The sequence below is a fragment of the Balaenoptera physalus genome (genome assembly GCF_965194825.1).
Source record: "Balaenoptera physalus genome assembly, chromosome: 13".
NCBI classification, from domain to species: domain Eukaryota; kingdom Metazoa; phylum Chordata; class Mammalia; order Artiodactyla; family Balaenopteridae; genus Balaenoptera; species Balaenoptera physalus.
Genome location: NC_138892.1, coordinates 5,743,702 through 5,769,089, shown reverse-complemented (window position 1 = coordinate 5,769,089; position 25,388 = coordinate 5,743,702). Strand labels below are relative to the sequence as shown.

The 25,388-nt window shown below is 42.4% G+C and overlaps 1 protein-coding gene across 1 annotated transcript in view; it reads right to left on the bottom strand.

Moving 5' to 3' along the window:
- Positions 1-25,388, bottom strand: part of EFCAB6 (EF-hand calcium binding domain 6) — a 252,788-nt gene that overhangs the window by 221,418 nt on the left and 5,982 nt on the right. The window contains exon 3 of the mRNA XM_082420556.1: positions 3,861-4,006. Coding sequence (XP_082276682.1) covers positions 3,861-4,006 — 146 coding nt within the window. The remainder of the gene's footprint in view (positions 1-3,860; positions 4,007-25,388) is intronic.

Here is a 25,388-nt window from a genome sequence, read left to right as displayed (position 1 = left end):
TTAAACCAAGAAGGACAAATATGTTAAAGAGATTAAGGGAAAACTGACAAAATGCTGAACACTAGGGAATTTCAGCAGAGAAGTGGAAACTATTTTTTTAAAGCACATGAAAAAGCTAGAAATTAAAAATACAATATCACAGCGAAGAGCTCATTTAATTTGTTTAACAGCAAAACTGTACACAGTAGAAGAAAGGACTAGTGAATAGAAAGTCAGGTCAACAGAAATTATTCAGATTGAAACATAAACATAAAGCAAAAAACATCTTAAAAGGAAACAGGGTGTCTAATATCTGTGGCTCACAGATTCACCCATGAATTGTGCTTTCTTTAATATGAGTTATATAAGTACATGTCTACAGGTGTGTGTGCATGCATGACATGCATGAGAGACAGGCCAGCCAAACACTTAATGGTGACCAACTCTGGAGAGAAAAGGGGTGCTAGGAGACATTATATATGTATGTATATAATTTTTATTTAAATATATTTGTTTTCTATATATATAATTTTTATTTAGAAAAGAAAAAAATAATTCAGTACTTTAAAAAAAGTAAATAAAAGGCAAATGACAAATGAAAAAAGATACTGATGGCACATAAGGCAGATAAAGGATTAATATTTTTAATACAGAGAGCTCATACAAATAACTAAAAAGACCAACCCACAGTGGGTAAATGGGCAAAAGACATGAACAGGCAGCTGACAAAAGAAAGACATAAACCTGATGAACTTGACAATCAAAGTTAACCTCACCATTAGAGAAATGCAGATTAAAATCACAACAGAATATTGTTTATGCATATCAAATGGACGAAATGTAAGAGATAATATTCTGTGTTAGGTTATTCAGAAACAAGTACTTTTGTTTTTTTTTAACATCTTTATTGGAGTATAATTGCTTTACAATGGTGTGTCCGTTTCTGCTTTATAACAAAGTGAATCAGTTATACATATACATATGTTCCCATCTCTCTTCTCTCTTGCATCTCCCTCTTTCCCGCCCTCCCTATCCCACACCTCTAGGTGGTCACAAAGCACAGAGCTGATCTCCCTGTGCTATGCGGTTGCTTCCCACTAGCTATCTACTTTACGTTTGGTAGTGTATATATGTCCATGCCACTCTCTCTCTTTGTCACATCTTACCCTTCCCCCTCCCCATATCCTCAAGTCCATTCTCTAGTAGGTCTGTGTCTTTATTCCCGTCTTGCCACTAGGTTCTTCATGACCTTTTTTTTTTTTCCTTAGATTCCATATATATGTGTTAGCATACTGTATTTGTTTTTCTCTTTCTGACTTACTTCACTCTGTATGACAGACTCTAACTCCATCCACCTCACTACAAATAACTCAATTTCGTTTCTTTTTATAGCTGAGTAATATTCCATTGTATATATGTGCCACATCTTCTTTATCCATTCATCTGTTGATGGACACTTAGGTTGCTTCCATGTCCTGGCTATTGTAAATAGAGCTGCAATGAACATTTTGGTACATGACTCTTTTTGAATTATGGTTTTCTCAGGGTATATGCCCAGTAGTGGGATTGCTGGGTCGTATGGTAGTTCTATTTTTAGTTTTTTAAGGAACCTCCATACTGTTCTCCATGGTGGCTGTATCAATTTACATTCCCACCAACAGTGCAAGAGTGTTCCCTTTTCTCCACACCCTCTCCAGCATTTATTGAGAAACAAGTACTTTTAAATATTACTTGTGGGGATGTGCAGTACAAGCTTCCAAAAGGCAACTCGGTGGTGCTCACGAGCCTTAAGAGTGTGGATGCCCTTTAATCCAGTAATCCCACTTCACTCCATTCTTCTTTGTACTGTCAGAAAGCTAGTTAAACTAAGATACACCCAAAGTATACTCTAGGCGTGGAGCTATTGAGCTGGAAGAGATTTATTCTGGATGACCACTGTTTGTGTTGGAAATTGCCAGTTATCCCTCAACATCCATTCTCCCCTCTTTCCTGAGATTTGGACAGACACATGGCCCACCTGAAATAGTCTCTCTGGTAGATGCTTGTGGCCTCTCACTGATGCAGATGAGCACAGGTGGCGAGTGTGACCTGTGACTAGAATGCCTTTCTTCTGGTCCATCCTTTCACTACGTCCCTCTGAGTCCTTCCGGTTCCTCAGGCTGTGCACTCACAGTGCTTTGTACGTGCTTCTGGACCGGCACTGGTATTGTTCTGCTGGAATTCCTCCTCTCCCTCTCAAGACTGTGGGATCCTCCAGGGCAGACCCTCTACCGGACCCGTCTCTTTATCCTCCATCCCTGTGACAGTTCTTGTCACATATTAGGGCTCAGAAAATGTTTGTGAAGGAAGGGAGGGAGGGAGGAATGAACAAATGAAAAGACACATTTTTGGGAAATTATAATGTCAAATTTTATTGCTTTAAAACTGAGTGATCGGGACTTCCCTGGTGGCGCAGTGGTTGAGAATCTGCCTGCCAATGCAGGGGACACAGGTTCGAGTCCTGGTCTGGGAAGATCCCACATGCCGCGGAGCAACTGGGCCCATGAGCCACAACTACTGAGCCTGTGCGTCTGGAGCCTGTGCTCCGCAACAAGAGAGGCCACGAGAGTGAGAGGTCCACGCACCACGATGAAGAGTGGCCCCCACTTGCCGCAACTAGAGAAAGCCCTCGCACAGAAACGAAGACCCAACACAGCCATGAATAAATAAATAAAAATTAAAAAAAAAAAAGGAAATGAGGAAGCTTCTGCTTCCTGCCATGAAAAAAAAAAAAAAAACTGAGTGATCCAAATCAATTAAAATTTTACGTCCACACAAAAATCTGCATGCAAATGTCTATAGCAGCTTTATTCATAATTGCCAAGGCATGAGAGCAACCAAGATGTCCTTCAGTAGTGAATAAACTGTTGTACATCCATACAAGAGAATATTATTCAGAGAAAAAAAGAAATGAACTATCACATCATGAAAAGACATGAAGGAGCCTTAAGTGCATACTGCTAAGTGAAAGAAGCCAATCTGAAAATGCTACGGACTGTATGATTCCAACTAAATGACATTCTGAAAAAGGCAAAACTACGGAGACAGTAAGAAGACCAATGGTTGCCTGAGATTGCGGGGGGGGGAGGGATGAATAGGCAGAGCACAGAGGATTCTCAGGGCAGTGAAACTACTCTGTATGAGGCAGTAACAGCAGACACATGTCATTATACATTTATCAAAACCCAAAGAACGTACAACACAAAGACTGTGAACTCTAATAATGTGTCAATAATGGCTCATCAATTCTAATGAATGTACCACACTAATGCCAATGCTGGTAATAAGGGAAACTGGGGATGCGGAGTAAAGAGGTGTATGGGAATTCTCTGTACTTTAGCTCAGTTTTTCTGTAAACCTAAAACTACTCAGGGAGTTCCCTGGCGGTCCAGTGGTTAGAACTCGGCACTCTCACTGCCGTGGCCCAGGTTCTATCCCTGGTCAGGGAACTAAGATCCCACAAGCCACACAGTGTGGCCAAAAAAAAAAAAAAAAAAAAAAAAAAATACTACTCAAAAAATATAGTCTATTAATTAAGAAAAAACTGAGGAGTGAGGCAGTATACTAGATAACATAGTAGTTAATTCCATGGATCCTGGAATCACACTGTCTGGGTACAAATCCCAACCCTGCTACCTAAAAGCTATGCAACTTTTGGGCAAGTGGCTTGATAAACCTGTATCTCAGATTCCCCATAAAGAAAACTGGGACAATAACAGAATTTATTTCACAGCTTTACTGTGAGGATTAAATGTCATGAGAGGCCTTTGTACAGAGTCTAGTACATACTAAACATACATAATGATATCTACTGTTAGTATCATTTGCTCAGGAATACTCACATGAAGAAGGTCTGAACATATGTTGGAAACCATTCCTTGAATACACTCTACATGGTGAAGAGTGGGGTCTTAAATGCGTGAATTTTTGTGTGTGAGGATACAAAGTATGCCAATCTGGTACAACCGCCATTTTGCACGTTAAATCCCTGTGATATAAAAAAAAAAAAAAATAGGTTACATTATCTTCAAGCACATCCTAAAAATGTGGCCAACCTCCTATCTATTCCTTTTCTGAGAGGGCAGCTGGAGACTGTAAAAATGCCGCTAGTCATGACCTTCTTGCCAATGTTTCAAAGACTATTCTTAAAGGGAACACAGAATTGTGATTTTAGACTCACTTTTATAGCAGATCCAATAATCTTCAAAAATGGGACAACAAAGAGGCATTTGGATAGGAAAACCCACCTGCACCTCAACTACCAGTGACTCATTTCTTGGGGGGGTGGGCAGCAGGGGTGGAAAGTTTGGGTACTCTGAGCTCTCTTGAAGTGCCTCACTGAACATCCAACACACAAGTCAGAGGCACAGCTGGGGAAAACAGCACCAAAAATGGTGGAGTAAGGACCTCTGAAAATCATCTCCAAAAAAGTAATGAGAACACTGGCAAAAACTGTCAGAATCAGCTGTTTCAGAACTCTGGAAATTAACCACAGGTTTGCAGCAATCTGGGGAGTGCTTACTCGTGAGAGATGCCGGAATCTCAGAATGAACACCAAGTTTTATGGCATTTTAACTTCCCCTATTCCCATCTCCCCTCACCCCCAAATCTGCAATAGCCTTGAAACCAACATCCTACAATCACAGTGAAAACCCAGCAGACTGCCAGGCACTGGAAGGGAAAGAACAGGGTTGAAACTCCTTCAAAGCCCCATTATCAGAAAATTTTCATTATATGACTTACCTGATGGCTCCCTGAAAGACCCCTCTCACAAGGCTGTCTTTATTCGAACTGATTCAGAGCTTGCCCAGTGAGAACAAGCTATTGTCAAAAGGCATTTGCTGAAAAAAATTCAGGGGCAATTGTTTAAAATTTTAACTGCCTGAGCGGGTGGATAACAGACAGAGCAAATAATAGCCTAACCAAAAAGCTTAAACCGAAAAGCTAGGGAGTGAGATGTCCGTAGGGGCTTTGAGAAGCTCCCACATATTCCTGGGACTCTAGAAGGCTGTGCGCACGTCCAGGGCTATGTGCTTGCCTAGGAAAGACCTGAGAAGGCCCTAAGCTCCCAGCTCTGGCTGACCTTGAGGTTCTGCACAAGCAGGAGGTGGAGGTTGAGGCTGTAAACTGCCTGGTTGAGTGTTGACAGAATGCTCCAACACACACCAAGAGCCCCTCGGCAAAGACTGGAAGACCGTTGTGTCCAGGCGTTTAAGGAAACCTCTGTCCCATCACACACTGACCAATAAGCTAACCAGTCAGGGACTTCAGTGGCCACACGTGACAAACAATACAGACCTTACAAAGTTAGTTTAGAAAAGTCACTAAACAAACAAAACACGGAAAGGAGGGAGAATATGATTTTGAGAACTGCCACATTCTTAAAATGTCTAGTTTCCAACAAAAATTTTATGAGACATGCAACAAAAAAAAAGTACGGCCCACACATACCTATCTTCAGAAACCATACAAGCAAGAAAAGAGTGGAATGAAACATTTAAACTGTCAAAAGGAAAAAAAAAACCCCACCAACCTAGAATTCTGTATCCAGCAAAATAGCCTTCAGATTTAAAGACAAATAAAGACTTGATCATACAAACAAAAATTGAGGAAATGTCACCAGCAGACCTGCTTGTACGCAGACCTGCTTGTAAGAATTACTAAAATAACTTCTTCAGAGAGAAGAACAAATCATATGGGTCAGAAACTCAGACATACATAAAGAAAGAAAGAGCATTAGAGAAAGAATAAATGAAGGCAAAATAAACATATATGCACCTAATGACAGAGCCCCAATATACATGAAGTAAAAACTGGTGAACTGAAAGGAGAAACAGACACTTCAACAATAACAGCTGGAGACTTCAGTGCTCACTTTCAGTATGGACACAACAATTAGCCAGAAGATTAACAAGGAAACAGAACACTTGAACAACACTTTAAAGCAATTAGACCTAACAGACATCTATAGAACACTCCACCCAACAACAGTAGAATACACCTTCTTCTCAAGTGGACGTGGAACATTCTCCAGGATAGACCATTTGTTAGGCCATAACACAAGCCTCAATAAATTTAAAAGGATTGAAAACATCAAAGTATGTTCTCCAACCACACAGGAATGAAATTAGAAATAAGTATCAAAAAAATGAGGTAATTCACAAATATGTGGAAATTAAACAACACACTCTTAAATAACCAATGAGAAATTAGCAAATACTTTTAGATGAATGAAAATGAAGGCACAACATACCAGAACTTATGGGATGCAGCTAAAGCAGTGCTTAGGGTAAAAATTATAGCTGTAAATGTCTATATTAAAAAGGAAAATTTCAAATTAATAATTTAACCTTCTTCCTCAAGAAACTAGAAAAATAAGAGTAAACTAACCCCAAAGTGAGGAGAATGAAGGTAATAATAAAGGTTAGAGCAGAAATAAATAAAATCAAATTTAGAAAAACAATAGAGAAAGCCAACAAAATTAAAAGTTAGCTCTTTAAAAGATCAGCAAACTGCCAAATTTTTAGCTAGACAGACCAGGAAAAAGTGAGAAACACTCAAATTACTAAAATCAAGAATGAAAGAGAAGACATTACTATTGACCTCACCAAAAAAAGGATTCTAAGGGAATACTATGAACAATTAACTGTATGCCAACAAATTAGATAACCTACATGAAATGGAAAATTCTTTAAAAAATGCAAGCTACTGAACCTGACTAAAAAGGAAACAGAAAATCTGAATAGACCTAAAACAAAAGACTGAATTAGCAGTCAAAAAACTTCTTGCAAAAAAACCCAGGACCAGATGGGTTCGCTGGTGAATTCTACCGAGTATTTAAAGAAGAATAATTAAAACCAATTCTTCAAAAACTCTTCCAAAAAACAGAAAAGGAGAGAACACTTTCCAACACATTCTATGAGGCCAGTATGACATCGATACCAAAACCAGACAAAGACACCAAAAGAGAAAGCTAAAGGCTAATATTCCTTACGAATACAGGAAATATCCTCAACAAAGCACAAACATACTGAATCCAGCAACATTAAAAAGAATTAGACATCATGACCAAGTGAGATTTATCCCAGGAATGCAAGAATGGCTGAACATAGGTGGTCACAAGGCACCGAGCTGATCTCCCTGTGCTATGTGGCTGCTTCCCACTAGCTATCTAGTCTACCAAATGTAAATTAGATAGCTAGTGGGAAGCAGACGCATAGCACAGGGAGATCAGCTCAGTGCTTTGTGACCACCTAGAGGGGTGGGATAGGGAGGGTGGAAGGGAGATGCAAGAGGGAGGGGATATGGGGATATATGTGTACATATAGCTGATTCACTTTGTTATACAGCAGAAACTAACACAACATTGTAAAGCAATTATACTCCAATAAAGATGTTAAAAAAATAAAAAATTAAATTAAAATATATGCCCCTAAAAAAAAAAATGAATGTAATACACACCACATTAATAGAATCAAGAAAAAACACACAACCAACTCAACTGATGCAGAAAAAGTATTTCACAAAATCCTACACCCTTTCACGATAAAAACACTCAACAAACTAGAAATAGAAGGGAACTTCCTTGACCTGACAAAGGGCATCAGTGAAAACCAATAGCTAACTTCATACGTAATGATAAAAGAATAAAGGATAAAAGTTTTCCCCTAAGATCAGGAACAAGACAAGGATGTCTATTCAACATTGTACTGCAGGTTCTAGCCAGGGCAACTAGGCAAGAAAATAAAAAAAAGGTATCCAGATTGGAGACTAATAAGTAAAACTATCTCTATTTGCTGATAATATGACTTTGTACGTATAAAATCCTTGGGAACACACACACAAACACACACCAAAAACACACAAACACACACAACTATTAGAAATAATAAACAAGTTCAGTAAGGTGCAGGATACAAGATCAATATACAAAAATCATTTAAAAAATTTTAAAAATATATATACAAAAATCAATTGTAGTTCTACACAACTGCAATGAACACACTGAAAATAAAATTAAGAAAACAATTCCATGTACAATAGTACCAAAAAGAATAAAATACTTAATAAACTTAACAAAAAGTACACAATTTGTACACTGAAACTACAAAGTATCACTGAAAAGAAATTAAAGAAGATCTGAATAAATGGAAAGACATCCCATGTTTATGGATAAGATTATAATACACCTCAAATTGATCGACAGATTCAATTTAATGCTCATCAAAATCTCAGCTGCCTTTTTTGCTGAAATTGACAAGTTTAGCCTAAAATTCATATAGAAATTTAAGAGATTCAGTATAGCCAAAACAATCTTTAAAAAATAAAAACAAAGTTACAGGGCTTACACTTCCTGATTTCAAAATTTACTACAAAGCAACAGTAGTCAAGACAGTGTGGTGCTGGCATAAGGACAGACATGCAGATCAATGGGATAGAGTGGAGAACCTGGAAACAAACCCTTAAATGTAGCATTAACCGATTTTTGACAAGGGCTGCAAGATCATTCAATGCAGAAAGAATAGTCTTTTCAACAAATGGTGCTGGGACAACTGGATATCCACATACAAAAGAATGAAACTGGACCCCCACTTCATACCACATAAAAAAATTAACTCAAAATCAACCAAAGACCTAAATTTAAGAACTGAAGCTAGAGAGATTGGTTCAAGATGGCAGAGTAGAAGGACGTGTGCTTACTGCCTCTTCCGAGAGCACCAGAATCACAACTAACTGCTGAACAATCATCGACAGGAAGACACTGGAACTCACCAAAAAAGATACCCCACATCCAAAGACAAAGGAGAAGCCACAATGAGATGGTAGGAGGGGCGCAATCACAGTAAAATCAAATCCCGTAACTGCTGTGTGGGTGATTCACAAACTGGAGAACACTTATACCACAGAAGTCCACCCACTGGAGTGAAGGTTCTGAGCCCCACATCAGGCTTCCCAACCTGGGGTCTGGCAATGGGAGGAGGAATTCCTAGAGAATCAGACTTTGAAGGCTATCAGGACTTGATTGCAGGACTTCGACAGGACTGGGGGAAACAGAGACTCCACTCTTGGAGGGCACACACAAAGTAGTGTGCACATTGGGACCAAGGGGAAGGAGCAGTGACCCCATAGGAGACTGAACCAGACCTACCTGCTAGTGTTGGAGGGTCTCCTGCAGAGGCGGGGGGTGGCTGTGGCTCACCGTGAGGACAAGGACACTGGAAGCAGAAGCTCTGGGAAGTACTCCTTGGCGTGAGCCCTACCAGAGTCTGCCATTAGCCCCATCAAAGAGCCCAGGTAGGCTCCAGTGTTGGGTCGCCTCAGGCCAAACAACCAACAGGGAGGGAACCCAGCCCCACCCATCAGCAGACAAGCAGATTAAAGTTTTACTGAGCTCTGCCCACCAGAGAAATACCCAGCTCTACCCACCACCAGTTCCTCCCATCAGGAAGCTTGCACAAGCCTCTTAGATAGCCTCATCCACAGAGGGCAGACAGCAGAAGCAAGAAGAACTACAATCCTGCAGCCTGTGGAATAAAAACCACACTCACAGAAAGACAGACAAGATGAAAAGACAGAGGGCTATGTACCAGATGACGGAACAAGATAAAGCCCCAGAAAAACAACTAAATGAAATGGAGATAGGCAACCTTCCAGAAAAAGAATTCAGAATAATGATAGTGAAGATGATCCAGGACCTCGGAAAAAGAATGGAGGCAAAGATCGAGAAGGTGCAAGAAATGTTTCACAAAGACCTAGAAGAATTAAAGAACAAACACCTAGAAGAATTAAAAAACAAACAAACAGATATGAACACTGCAATAACTGAAATGAAAAATACAATAGAAGGGATCAATAGCAGAATAACTGAGGCAGAAGAAGAGATAAGTGACCTGGAAGACAGAATGGTGGAATTCATTGCCACGGAACAGAATAAAGAAAAAAGAATGAAAAGAAATGAAGACAGCCTAAGAGACCTCTGGGACAACATTAAATGCAACAACATTTGCATTATAGGGGTCCCAGAAGGAGAAGAGAGAGAGAAAGGACCCGAGAAAATATTTGAAGAGATTATAGTCGAAAACTTCCCTAACATGGGAAAGAAAACAGCCACCCAAGTCCAGGAAGCACAGAGAGTCCCAGGCAGGATAAACCCAAGGAGAAACGCACCGAGACACATAGTAATCAAATTGACAAAAATTAAAGACAAAGAAAAATTATTGAAAGCAGAAAGGGAAAAACGACAAACAACATACAAGGGAACTCCCATAAGGTTAACAGCTGATTTCTCAGCAGAAACTCTACAAGCCAGAAGGGAGTGGCATGATATATTTAAAGTGATGAAAGGGAAGAACCTACAACCAAGATTACTCTACCCAGCAAGGATCTCATTCAGATTCAACAGAGAAATCAAAAGCTTTACAGACAAGCAAAAGCTAAGAGGATTCAGCACCACCAAACCAGCTCTACAACAAATGCTAAAGGAACTTCTCTAAGTGGGAAACACAAGAGAAGAAAAGGACCTACAAAAACAAACCCATAACAATTTAAAAAATGGTAATAGATACATACATATCGATAAGTACCTTAAACATGAATAGATTAAATGCTCCAACCAAAAGACACAGGCTTGCTGAATGAATACAAAAACAAGACCCATATATATGCTGTCTACAAGAGACCCACTTCAGACCTAGGGACACATACAGACTGAAAGTGAGGGGATGGAAAAAAGATATTCCATGCAAATGGAAATCAAAAGAAAGCTGGAGTAGCAATACTCAGATAAAATAGACTTTAAAATAAAGAATGTTACAAGGGAAAAGGAAGGATACTACATAATGATCAAGGGATCAATCCAAGAAGAAGATATAACAATTATAAATATATATGCACCCAACATAGGAGCGCCTCAACACATAAGGCAACTGCTAACGGCTATAAAAGAGGAAATCGACAGTAACCTGATAATAGTGGGGGACTTGAACACCTCACTTACACCAATGGACAGATCATCCAAACAGAAAGTTAATAAGGAAACACAAGCTTTAAATGACACAACAGACCAGATAGATTTAATTGATATTTATAGGACATTCCATCCAAAAACAGCAGATTACACTTTCTTCTCAAGTGCACACAGAACATTCTCCAGGATAGATCACATCTTGGGTCACAAATCAAGCCTCAGTAAATTTAAGGAAATTGAAATCATATCAAGCATCTTTTCTGACCACAACACTATGAGATTAGAAATCAATTACAGGGAAAAAAAGTAAAAAACACAAACACATGGAGGCTAAACAATACGTTACTAAATAACCAAGAGATCACTGAAAAAATCAAAGAGGAAATCAAAAAATACCTAGAGACAAATGACAACAAAAACACAATGATCCAAAACCTATGGGATGCAGCAAAAGCAGTTCTAAGAGGGAAGTTTATAGCTATACAAGCCTACCTCAAGAAACAAGAAAAATCTCAAATAAACAATCTAACCTTACACCTAAGAGAACTAGAGAAAGAAGAACAAACAAAACCCAAAGTTAGCAGAAGGAAAGAAATCATAAAGATCAGAGCAGAAATAAATGAAATAGAAACAAAGAAAACAATAGCAAAGATCAATAAAACTAAAAGCTGGTTCTTTGAGAAGGTCAACAAAATTGATAAACCATTAGCCAGACTCATCAAGAAAAACAAGGAGAGGACTCAAATCAATAAAATTAGAAATGAAAAAGGAGAAGTTATGACACCGCAGAAATACAAAGCATCCTAAGAGACTACTACAAGTAACTCTATGCCAATAAAATGGACAACCTGGAAGAAATGGACAAATTCTTAGAAAGGTATAAACTTCCAAGACTGAACCAGGAAGAAATAGAAAATATGAACAGACCAACCACAAGTAATGAAATTGAAACTGCAATTAAAAATCTTCCAGCAAACAAAAGTCCAGGACCAGATGGCTTCACAGGTGAATTCTGCCAAACATTTAGAGAAGAGCTAACACCCATCCTTCTCAAACTCTTCCAAAAAACTGCAGAGAAAGGAACACTCCCAAACTCATTCTATGAGGCCACCATCACCTTGATACCAAAACCAAAGATACTACAAAAAAGGAAAATTACAGACCAATATCACTCATGAATATAGATGAAAAAATCCTCAACAAAATACTAGCAAACAGAATCCAACAACACATTAAAAGGGTCATACACCATGATCAAGTGGGATTTATCCCAGGGATGCAAGGATTCTTCAATATACGCAAATCAACCAATGTGATACACCATATTCACAAATTGAAGAAGAAAAACCATATGATCATCTCAATAGATGCAGAAAAAACTTTTGACAAAATTCAACACCCACTTATGATAAAAACTCTCCAGAAACTGGGCATAGAGGGAACCTACCTCAACATAATAAAGGCCATATATGACAAACCCACAGCAAACATCATTCTCAATGGTGAAAATCTGAAAGCATTTCCTCTAAGATCAGGAACAAGACAAGGATGTCCACTCTCACCACTATTATTCAACATAGTTTTGGAAGTCCTAGCCATAGCAATCAGAGAAGAAAAAGAAATAAAAGGAATACAAGTTGGAAAAGAAGAAGTAAAACTGTCACTGTTCGCAGATGACATGATACTATACATAGAGAATCCTAAAGATGCCACCAGAAAACTACTAGAGCTAATCAATGAATTTGGTAAAGTTGCAGGATTCAAACTCAATGCAGAGAAATCTCTTGCATACCTATACACTAATGATGAAAAATCTGAAAGAGAAATTAAGGAAACACTCCCATTTACCATTGCAACAAAGAGAATAAAATACCTAGGAATAAACCTACCTAGGGAGACAAAAGACCTGTATGCAGAAAACTATAAGACACTGATGAAAGAAATTAAAGATGATACAAACAGATTGAGAGATATATACCATGTTCTTGGATTGGAAGAATCAATATTGTGAAAATGACTATACTACCGAAAGCAATCTACAGATTCAATGCAATCCCTATCAAATTACCAGTGGCATCTTTTACAGAACTAGAACAAAAAATCTTAAAATTTGTATGGAGACACAAAAGACCCCGAATAGCCAAAGTGGTCTTGAGGGAAAAAAACGGAGCTGGAGGAATCAGACTCCCTGACTTCAGACTATACTACAAAGCTACAGTAATCAAGACAGTATGGCACTGGCACAAAAACAGAAATATAGATCAATGGAACAGGATAGAAAGCCCAGAGATAAACCCACGCACCTATGGTCAACTAATCTATGACAAAGGAGGCAAGGATATACAATGGAGAAAAGACAGTCTCTTCAATAAGTGGTGCTGGGAAAACTGGACAGCTACATGTAAAAGAATGAAATTAGAACACTCCCTAACACCATACACAAAAATAAACTCAAAATGGATTAGAGACCTAAATGTAAGACCAGACACTATAAAACTCTTAGAGGAAAACATAGGAAGAACACTCTTCGACATAAATCACAGCAAGATCTTTTTTGATCCACCTCCTAGAGTAATGGAAATAAAAACAAAAATAAAAAAATGGGGCCTAATGAAACTTAAAAGTTTTTACACAGCAAAGGAAACTACAAACAAGATGAAAAGACAACCCTCAGAATGGGAGAAAATATTTGCAAATGAATCAATGGACAAAGGATTAATCTCCAAAATACAAAAACAAACAACCCAATCCAAAAATGAGCAGAAGACCTAAATAGACATTTCTCCAAAGAAGACATACAGATAGCTAAGAAGCACATGAAAAGCTGCTCAACATCACTAATTATCAGAGAAATGCAAATCAAAACTACAGTGAGGTATCACCTCACACCAGTTAGAATGGGCATCATCAGAAAATCTACAAACAACAAATGCTGGAGAGGGTGTGGAGAATAGAGAACCCTCTTGCACTGTTGTTGGGAATGTAAATTGATACAGCCACTATGGAGAACAGTATGGAGGTTCCTTAAAAAACTAAAAATAGAATGACCATATGACCCAGCAATCCCACTACTGGGCATATACCCAGAGAAAACCATAATTCAAAAAGACACCCCAATATTCACTGCAGCACTATTTACAATAGCCAGGTCATGGAAGCAACCTGAATGCCCATCAACAGACGAATGGATAAAGAAAATGTGGTACATATATACAATGGAATATCAGCCATAAAAAGGAATGAGACACTGAATCATGCTACAACAAAAATGAATCTTGAAAATATTAGGCTAAGGCAGACCCAAAAGACCATTTACTATATGATTCAATTGATATAAAACGTGCAGAGGAAGTAAATCTATAGAAACAGAAAGTAGGTTAGTTATTACCAAGGGCTAAAGGAAGGGGGAAATGGGACTGCTAATGGGTATGCAGTTTCTTTGGGGGTGACAAAAGTTAGGTAGTGGTGATGGTCACACAACTTTGTGAATATACTAAAAGCCACGAAACTGTATACTTTAAAAGGATTCATTTTATGGTATGTGAATTACATCAGAATTAGAAAGAAAAAGGAGGGGGAGGAGAAGAGGGAGGGGGAGGAGGGCAGAAGAAGTAGCAGCACTTGGTGGACAAAGAGAGAAGCTGCCCCCCTGGACACCTCTGGCATAGGGGATGCCTTCTCAATAATTTTTAAGGTAATATGTTTACTTGATGGTTATTGAGAATGTGATTAAAAGACCTTAGAGGAAGCAAGGCCAAGGCCGGACACAAAACCAGATGCATCCCAGAGACAGTCCCGGGAGATGTCCTGTTTATCCTGGGCACTGTGGGTCTCACCCAGGCTCACGCCCCCACTGTTAGAGCGAACCTGGCTGCGCTCCCATGCCCGCCAGCAGAAGGTCCTGGCGCTCAGTGGTCACCACATTATTACATGCAATTATGAATTTATAACTCATAGATTCTGCCAGTCTGTGGCTCATTGGCATTTCAAAACTCAGGCCAAATTTTCTGCTCATTCCTTTCTGGCCACTCTCAGCATAAGAGCAAGAAACAAAACTCTCCCTTGCCTCAAGTGAATCAGGAAGCCTAAGTTCTTGCTCTACAGGGAAGTTTTATAGCCATCAATTGTCTGAGGCTCCTAACTTGGCTATCCTTCTCAGCAAAAAAAAAAAAAAAATTCCCTACTGGGCTTCACATTTAAACGCAAGTGCGTAATGAATAATATTCAAAAACAGATGAATGTGCATGGCACTATACGAGTATAGAGAATCAGGCTAGGCAACACCTCTAAAGCACTTGATCTGAAGAATCTCAAGTTTACAGGGTTGAAGAAATGAATCAGAACTTTTTCATGTATAGGAAATCCACATTGGCCAGTGCTCTGCTTCCCTCTCTTCGGGCAGCCCTGACTACCTGGCATGGTATCAGTCTGGACCTGTCTTATCTGCCACCATCCGTTGGCAGGTCCCTGTGGGCAGGGACCGTATCAGGGCTGATGCCATGTGAGGCTGAGAGCTTCATCCAGAGTCCCACATACATCCTTCTTCAACTAGGTATATTTAACTGAACTGAAACCTAGAATCACAACATAGGTAAATTTCCAGAAGAACGTGGCTTGGTACATGTTCATACAGTCAAAACGTGTTTATTAATCTCCTTCTAGAAGCTTGGGGGTCAATGAACAAAACTGGAACAATCATGGGCCTCATGGACCTTATATTCTAGTAATGGAAGACACACAGTAAATAAAGTAAGTAAATTATACACATGCATAAGGGCTATGGAGATAAATGGAGCAGAGGAGGAAAACAGGTGACACTGAGCAGAGATCTGAAGGGAACCAGAAAGGGAACAATGCCATGAGGAGGACAAAGAGGCAGCAGGAGGCTGGCTGGAGGAAAACCACATGGGCCCCCGCGAGCCTCAGGCTGTAAGGGATGGGTGAAGCCGCTGGAGGGTTATGTACAGAGAAGAGGGTTACACAGAGGGTTATGACCTGGCCTTTGCATTTAAAGGATCCCTCTGGCTGTGTGTCAAGAATAGATCTACATTTGGGGAGGGAGGGAGACGCAAGAGGGAAGAGATATGTGGATATACGTATATGTATAGCTGATTCACTTTGTTATAAAGCAGAAACTAACACACCATTGTAAAGCAATTATACTCCAATAAAGATGCTAACAAAAAAAAAAAAAAAGATCTACAGAGGCAAGAGAGGAAACAGGAAGTGCAGTTACAAGTCTACTGCAATCATCCACGCAAGAGAAGCTGTGGCTTGGACCAGGGTGCTTTTGGAGGAAGTGTTGAAAAATGATCAGATTCCAGACACATTCTGAAGGAAGAGCCAATGTATTTCCTTACAGACGTGACCTGACAGGCAAGAAAAAGCCTGGATCGAATGGCTATTAACTGAGATGGGAGAGACCGTAGGTAGGTCAGGTGTGGAGGGGAAGATCAAGAATTCCTTCTGGACATATTACAGTTGAGATGCTTATTCAATAGCCCAGTGGAGAGACTGAATAGGCAGTTGGATGTATGAGGGATGAAGACAGAAGTTTGGGGATTGTCAGCATACAATGTACATAAAGGCATGATATCAGATCAGCCCACCAGAAAAATAGGTGTAAAAAAAGAAAAGCTGCCAGGGCCGAGCCTTGGGGTACGCCGACATTCAGAGCTCAGGGAGATGAGGAGGAACTGGCAAAGGAGACTGAGGGAGAGTGACCAGTGAGAGAGGAGAAAAACCAGGGGACTGGAGTGTCCAGGAAACCAAGAGAAGAAAGTGTGTCAAGGATGTTGTGTGTCAAAGGTTACAGGGATAATCACCTAAGAGGAGGACCAAGAACTGCCCTTTGGGTTAAGCCAGGCGGGAACCACCCATGACCCTAATAGTAGCCATGCTGGTGGACCTGGGGGGTTGGGAGGAAGGCTGTCTAAGTGAGTTCAGATAAACTCAGAGGGGAATCAGTGACAGCAGACCGAGACGCCTGTTTCAAGGAACTCTGCTGTAAAGCAGAAGGGTGGGAACCGGAGGAGGGATGGGGTCAAGAGAGAACCGTCCTTAACACAGGAGAATCAGTAGCCCGTCTGAATACTCGTGATCGCGACCCAGCCTCGGGGCCAAGAGGGATGAAGCAGGAGAGGAGGGAGAGAACGGCTGGTTCCCATAGGTTTGCCTGCGGAGACAGGGTCTCCTCTCGTGGCCGAGCCTCTTCTAGGCGCACGGACCGTTCACGCCTCGTGACCAGGAGAAGAGAGAGCGTGTGAACGAACGCGGAGAGGAGGGCGTGTGGCAGTTCCCTTCTGCTGGTGAAAGTTGGGTCATCAGCAGCAAGTGAGGACGGGGAAAGGACATGGAATGAAACCGCCGTCTAGAAGGGAAGGCGAGCGGGAGAGCGGGAGAAGTGGCAGGACGGCCAGGAGCGTTGAGAGCCCCCCCGAGGCCCGTGGACGGGAACCCATGGGCCCGCACTCGTGGCGGCGCTGCGTCTCTCCAGCCACATTCAGCTGCACGGCAGGGCCACTGAGTGGGGTTTAATTGGGGTCAGAGTCTTGAAAAGCACGCGTGATACGGCAGGGTGAGGGCACGTGCAAGGGACGCGGTGACATGGCACGGAGTGCTCGGGAAGGAGCACCACGGACGGCGGGGACGATCGCGCACGTGAGACAACTGGGCAAGACCGAAGAAGAGACAAGAGACTCAGGCTCAGGAAGAATTTTAAGAAGGGAAAAAAATGATTCAAATCCAATTAGCATTTAAGAGGGACTCGCCTTGAACCAGGAAATGTGCTTAAGATGGATGAAAAACCCATCACTTAACCCTTCCCAGGCCCAATCACTTACTGCTCTTCCCGTTTCATAGGTGAGGAAACGGCTGCTCAGAGCAGGCAAGCGGTTCGCCCAGGAGCACAGTGCTGAACCCCGAGCTGGGTCCAGAGTCAGGCTCTTCCCAGGTATCAAGTTGGCACTGCTGTCAACAGCCAAGGCTTTCCTGCTGCTTTTTGCAAAATTAACAACAAGTTCCTTGAAGGCAGCGGCGAGTCTCTGGCAAGCCCACTGCTGCCTGCACGGCTAAGGTTCTGGTCTCCCGCCTGCACGGGGGTGGGGGGATCTGCCGTAACTGCCTTCCTCGTTGTGGTTATGGCTGACGCAGTTAACCACTTTATTTCATCCATAAATTCCCTTCCTAATAACAATAAGGCATGCCAGGGCTTTGGCCTCATGCCTTATTACACCACCTGAGGAGTGAGATAATCACCCAGAAATGTACTGCCTGTTGTGCATTTTATTACTTGAATACAAAGAGATTCAACTCAAGAAACACTTAGCTGAAGACAGCACACACAAAAAAATAGTAATCATATGAAAAGTAATGCCTCCTAATGCTACTGAGTACACTGCAGGGAATAATCCTCTTCCAGCGGGAGAACGGTCTGGATGACCCGTTGGGTCTTCTCCAGTTCTAATTTCTACCAACTACAGGATCATAAAAGCTAGTGAGACTTCAATTACAATATGAATATACAGAAAAGCCAAATCTGGATCACTCTGAAAACGGAGCCTATGTGGATGTTACACCTAAACATTCTTGGTGTAAGCATTTTCCAACCAACTCTGCTCTCAACCGCTCATTCTTCAGCGAATGCTGCAGGCCACACACTGGCGAGAGTGGAGGAACAGAAAGAGAAGTATGGCCCACCCAGACCCCAGGAGTTCAAGACCTAACTTGGGATGTAAAGAAAATGGCACATTTTAAAAGAACAGGAACAAGGTACCCCCAAAGGACGTCTAACCACCCTGATGTAGCTTGCAGAAACTCAGTGACACCTGTCTTCCTAGAGTTGATGAGAGGCGAAGTGCATCACCCCATCGCAGGGGTTACGCTAAAGACTTTGCCCAAGAGATGTCCTCATCAGTTCATCTCAAGAGGACAGGAGCTATTATTCCATTTTTAGATTCCTCAGGCAGACATAACATGGTTTTCTATTGTTACTAAAACCATTATTTTCTACATGCATTTATTTTCCATTAAAAAAAATTAGTTTGGGGGACTTCCCTGGTGGCACAGTGGTTAAGAATCCACCTGCCAATGGAGGGGACACGGGTTCGATCCCTGGTCCAGGAAGATCCCACATGCCGTGGAGCAACTAAGTCCATGCGCCACAACTACTGAGCCCACACACCACAACTACTGAGCCCATGCATCGCAACTACTGAAGCCCGCGTGCCTAGAGCCTGTGCTCCAAAACAAGAGAAGCCACCGCAATGAGAAGCACGCGCACCGCAACGAAGAGTAGCCCCCACTCGCCGCAACTAGAGAAAGCCTGCGCACAGCAAAGAAAACACAATGCATCCAAAAATAAATAAATAAATTTATTAAAAAAATAAAGTAGTCTCTAATTTAAAAAATAAAAATATTAGTTTTAAAAGGCTATTGAAGACTTCCCTGGTGGCGCAGTGGTAAAGAATCCAGCTGCCAATGCAGGGGACACGGGTTCGAGCCCTGGTCCGGGAAGATCCCACATGCCACGGAGCAACTAAGCCCGTGCGCCACAACTACTGAGCCGGCGTTCTAGAGCCCATGAGCCACAGCTACAGAGCCCGAGTGCCACAACTACTGAAGCCCGTGTGCCTAGAGCTCGTGCTCCGCAACAAGAGAAGCCACCGCCATGAGAAGCCCATGCACCGCAACAAAGAGTAGCCCCCGCTCTCCGCAACTAGAGAAAGCTCGCACACAGCAACGAAGATCAAACGCAGCCAAAAAATAAATAATTAAATAAATAATTTTTTTTAAAAAGGCTATTGAAGCAGACATGCAGCTTTAAAACAGTTGTTCTTAAAATGTGGTCCCTGAACCAGCAATATCAACATCACCTGGGACCTTTCTAGAAATGCAAATTCTCAGGCTCCAACCCAGACCAACCAACCTGAAACTCTGGGGTGGTGGCCCAGCCATCTGTGTTTTAACAAGCTGGGACCACTGCTTTAGAAGAAGCTGAAGTTGATTTCTAAGTACAAGTCTATAGTTTTTAAGGAGGCTCATGTGTAAAGTTCCCGGCTTGATATCAAAATGAAGTTAAAAGACCAGCACATGTGGCATTTAGGTGATTCTACCAGTATCACCTTGCAATAGCTTATTTTGCTGGCCATTGGTTAACCATTAACCTTGTGAGTTAGACACCATTATCCATATTTTTAGAGGTGGAGAAATGAAACACCACAGGGAAGAGACAAATCTACTCATGAGGCCAAGACCCAAAGTCGCCTGAATTTAATCCTAGGCTTTTTGCCCAACTGTGCTAGGGGTCTGCACTCACGCAGGTACACGTGAGTGGTCTGTGTGCGTGCTCACATAAACACAGGGATAAGAACAATGAAGTCTGCACATATTAATAGAGTAGTAAGAACATCTGTCAATTCTCAAGAATGGATACCTCGCACTTGCAGAACAGTCTAACAATTCTGCAACAATTGCAGAACAGTCTAACAATTCTGCAACAGTCTAACAATTCTGCAAAATAACATGCAGAAAATTAAAAGCGAGTCATCTACATACATATCTAATCAAATATTAGGATTCCGGGGTTCGTGACACCAGCGTGTGAAGGCCAGTCTGCCTCCCCCGTCTCGGTCTCACACTCCCTTAAGATCTTAGAATCGGCTGGCAACCCCTCGTTTACTGTCCTAAACATAGGAATTATAAGAATGCAAGTTGATTTACAAATATATTCCAAATGATAGGGTATCATAAAAAACAATTTAGCCAGTCATCTGAATTCAATTTAGCAGAAAAATCCCTGGTTATAAACCAACCTTTTCCCCAGCCAGTGGCCCCTCGCGTCTGAGCCTCGGCCTTCCTGCACCCAGGGTCTCCCCCAATGTCAGGGTCTCCTCAAACCCCCAGGCAGGCTCTCACCTTCCTCCCGAACCTCATTTTCACAAATACCTTCTCTTGCAGCATAAATTTCAAGTCTACCCATGTGCACTACAAGACTCACCCACACCAGCTCAGAAATCAAACTCAAAATAAAACACAAGCCTCTCAAAGTTTGATCTGGTGATTATTTACCACTATTATAATAATGATATAGAATATGTCAAAACAGAAAAAAACATGTTTAGCACAATGTTAAGAGAAAAGGTACAGTGGGGTATACGCTATAAACATGATATAAAAACATATTTTCACAGGAGGCCAGGGTCTACAGGGCCTCATCTTGCAGACGAAAACAGCTATGTTGGGCTGGTGCGGACACTGATCTTTAAATGTTCGCTAATAAACATATCACAGCATGTTAGATGTAACATGCCTGCCGGGGCCTACCAGGCAGCACGTGACCCAGCTCCTGCCTTTGTCACTCTCCCCACCTGCTTCGCACGGCCCCATGGGCCCCTCTGCCCAGATCCTCTCCTCCCCCACCTCCTCACCCAGCTGACTCCTCTCACCTCCTGATCCACATGTGGCCGTGGCCTCCTTAGAGACTGCACCCTGCCTGCCTTGCCTACATCCTCCTGGCAGAGTCTCTCATCACAGCCTGTCCTTCCCCAGCACTGCACTCACCTCAATGAGTAACTATACTTTCATTTGGGAAACTATACACTTGATTATAGGCTCCATGAAATAAGAGTGTTTTTGCACTACTGTACCCCCTGCTCCAGAGTACCCAGTATCACTGGAGCTCCAAAAGCATTTATCAAATTAATGAAGGAAGGATTTTCACAGTCCCGTCTTTCAAACAGCACTCTCCTCCAAAAATGCACACACACACACACAAACACAAACACACGCATACACACATACATGCATGCACACACACACACACACACACACACACCCCCTGCCACTCCTTGGTCTTGTTTAGGATCGTCACACCCTTTCCCACCATCCAAGGTAGAAGCCTCGGCATCATCTATGATTTCTCACTCTCATCCCCTGTGCCGAGAGCTAGTGACCAGGGTCAAAGTTTTTCTTAATTAACACCCATGACCCTTATGATTGTTTGATGTCTATGTTCCCTGTTAGACCATCAGTGCCGCGAGAGCAGGGAGCACATCTGATGACGGTGGTCCAAAAAATAATGCTTACTGAATTTAACTGAATTGAGTGTTGTGGTTCTGGGATCATTTATATCAGCATGAATTCCTTGATGCTCCAGAACACAGATCCTAAAGAAAAGGCTTATTTTGTTTTTGTCTGTAACGCGCCTTCTCTATCATGGATACAGAAGTCTAGTTTCAGAAAGTGCCTCAGAAATTCACTCTTACCTAATGAATATTTTCAGACTCACCACCACACCTAATGTGATGACAGATACAGCAACAGGCAACAGAAAAACAAGCTGCGTCAGAGAAACTGACCACACGTCGGCTGTCAAACAGCTGTTCCCTGCTCAAACACGGTTTCACTGGCAGCCTTTTAAAATGTAATCGATGGAAACGACTGCATCCTCCCGGCTCCTGTGAGCAGACCAGGAGTGTTGAATGTGTCCTATTTATACTGCAGCCGGGGCCCAGCAAGTCCTCGGATGCTGGCAAAGGGAAGATGAGACGGTTTCCCAGCTCGAGTTCCGTAACGGAAAGTCGTGCGGCTGCCGCCACCTACAGCCAGACACGTGGATCTGCACTGTCCACAGAGCCCTGCGGGCCCGGCGGAAGCATCTTCCGAGTTCACCGTAGCCAGCTAACACCTGCGGTCACGTGCAGCACCAAACGAAGGACATTCAACTTTAAAATTTATAAGCCGATGCTTGTTGATATGATATGTAAGTTCCTAGAAGACAACTGTGGCACAAGAATCAGCACTGAGAACACGCTTGCTGCGTGAACAACTGAAACAAACCAGATGGAAGTGATCGCGGTATCACCACCACTTTCTGAGCACCTTTGTCTCGAGGCCTGAGCCCAGCACCACACAGTGAACTCGCCAGGTTCCTCTGACCCGTCTGCTGACACAGGCACTGGGGAAAGAGAAGCGCTCGCCTGGCCTTGGCTCTACTCCACGCGGTGCTGGTGATGGTGGCACTATCTGTTTTGGTGCTGTTTTGTTTCATTGCCTTCAAGATAAACTATTTCTGAATTTGTGAATTCTGAAAAGTAAGAGAGCAGCAGGGTTAGATGGATTTTCTTATTTAGCTTATCAAGCCATAGGAACAGAGCCCTTGGGTCTGCAAAATAATCCAACCTTGTGAGTTACTGGAAAATTGTGTCCAAAACCTCGGGCAGGTCCTTCATATGAATTTCACACTAAATTTTAGGTTTCTCAGGTAGAGGTATTTTAGGTCAACACAATGAGCACCACTTCTCTTCCCGTAACTCAAACACACACACAGACCACACACACACACCACACACACATCACACACACACCACACACACCACACACAACACACACCACACATCACACCCCACACATCACACACACCCACCACACACACACATCACACACACCACACACACATCACACACACCACACACACACACCACACACACCACACACACACCACACCACACACACACACCACACACACATCACACACACCACACACACACCACACACAACACACAACACACATCACACCCCACACATCACACACACCACACACACATCACACACACCACACACACATCACACACACCACACACACACCACTCACACCACACACACACCACACATCACACACACACACCACACACACATCACACACACCACACACACATCACACACACACCACACACACACACCACACACACACCACACACACCACACACACACACCACACACACCCCACACACACCTCACACACACATCACACACACACCACACACATCACACATACACATCACACACACAGCACACACACCACACACACACACCACACACACATCACACACACACCACACACACCACACACACACCACACACACAACACACAACACACACAACACACACACAACACACATCACACACACCCACCACACACACACATCACACACACCCCACACACATCACACACACCCCACACACACACACCACACACACACCACACACACACCACACACACACACACCACACACCACACACACATCACACACACACACCACACACACACACACACCACACACACCACAATCTCACACACACACACACCACACCCACACATCACACACACCCCACACACATCACACACACACCACACACACCACACACACACACCACACACACATCACACACACACACCACACAACACACACACACACCACACACACATCACACACACACACCACACACCACACACACATCACACACACACACCACACACACACACACCACACACACACACCACAATCTCACACACACACCACTGTGGTTCCCTCCATTTTCCTCACATCAGCCAGAACAATCATTTTTAAATACTGATCTCCTCGCGTTACTTCCTTGCTTTAAAAACTCCAATTGCTTCCTATTGCCCTTAGAAAACTAAGACCAGAGTCCTTCATGGTGTCACAGGCCTGCTTCTTTCTCCACGACTCTGGCCGCCTGCACTCCTTCTAAACAGTCAGCAAGTGCTGTCAATGCTACTTGGACAACACCTCTTACATCGACCCCCCTGCCCTCTCCATCCCTCACGTCACTGCCCATGTTCGTCCTCACCCATCTGCATTCCAGAAAGAGCCCCTTAGATGCACCCAGGTCTCCAACTCCTTTCTACTCCATCCTCCTCTGTTGCCAGGATTTATCTTTCTAAAGCACAGATACAGTTACATTACTCCCTGGCTTAAAAAACGTGCAAGGCAAAACTACACATGTGTTAAAATTTCACAGGACTATGCACCAAGAAATAAAATGAGTGCCTGTCAAAACTAGTGAAATCTGAATAAAGTCTCTATTTGTTACTAGCACTGCAGCAAAGACAGTGTCCTGGTGTGCTAAGTGTGCTAAGGTTATTCTGTAAGATGCTACCACTGGGGGAAGCTGGGGGCACATGGGAACTCTCTGTACTGATTCTGCAACTTTTTTGTGAATCTACATTGCTTTTAATTAAAAAAAAAAACAACCAAAAACATGTACTTGCACTCCTTCTCCAGGGTATACAGACTGAAATCAAACTCCTAACTGTGGGGTGTAAGATCATTCACATCATTAATAACCTGGCCCCAGGAGACTCTTCCAGACACCACAGCTCCACGCCTGCTGCGTTTTTACACAGAATCTGAATGAATATACCACGTAGTCCCTCACCTCTGAGTACGGGTTCATGCTTTTTCCTCCTCTTCCACCACACTCCAATTCATCTTTCAAGACTGAGGGTAGAGCCTCTCCTTCATGAGGCCTTCCTATCCTCCTTAAAACTAATCATGCCTTATATCTGGAAAAGGCGAAAACTAATTCAAAGAGATACAGGCAC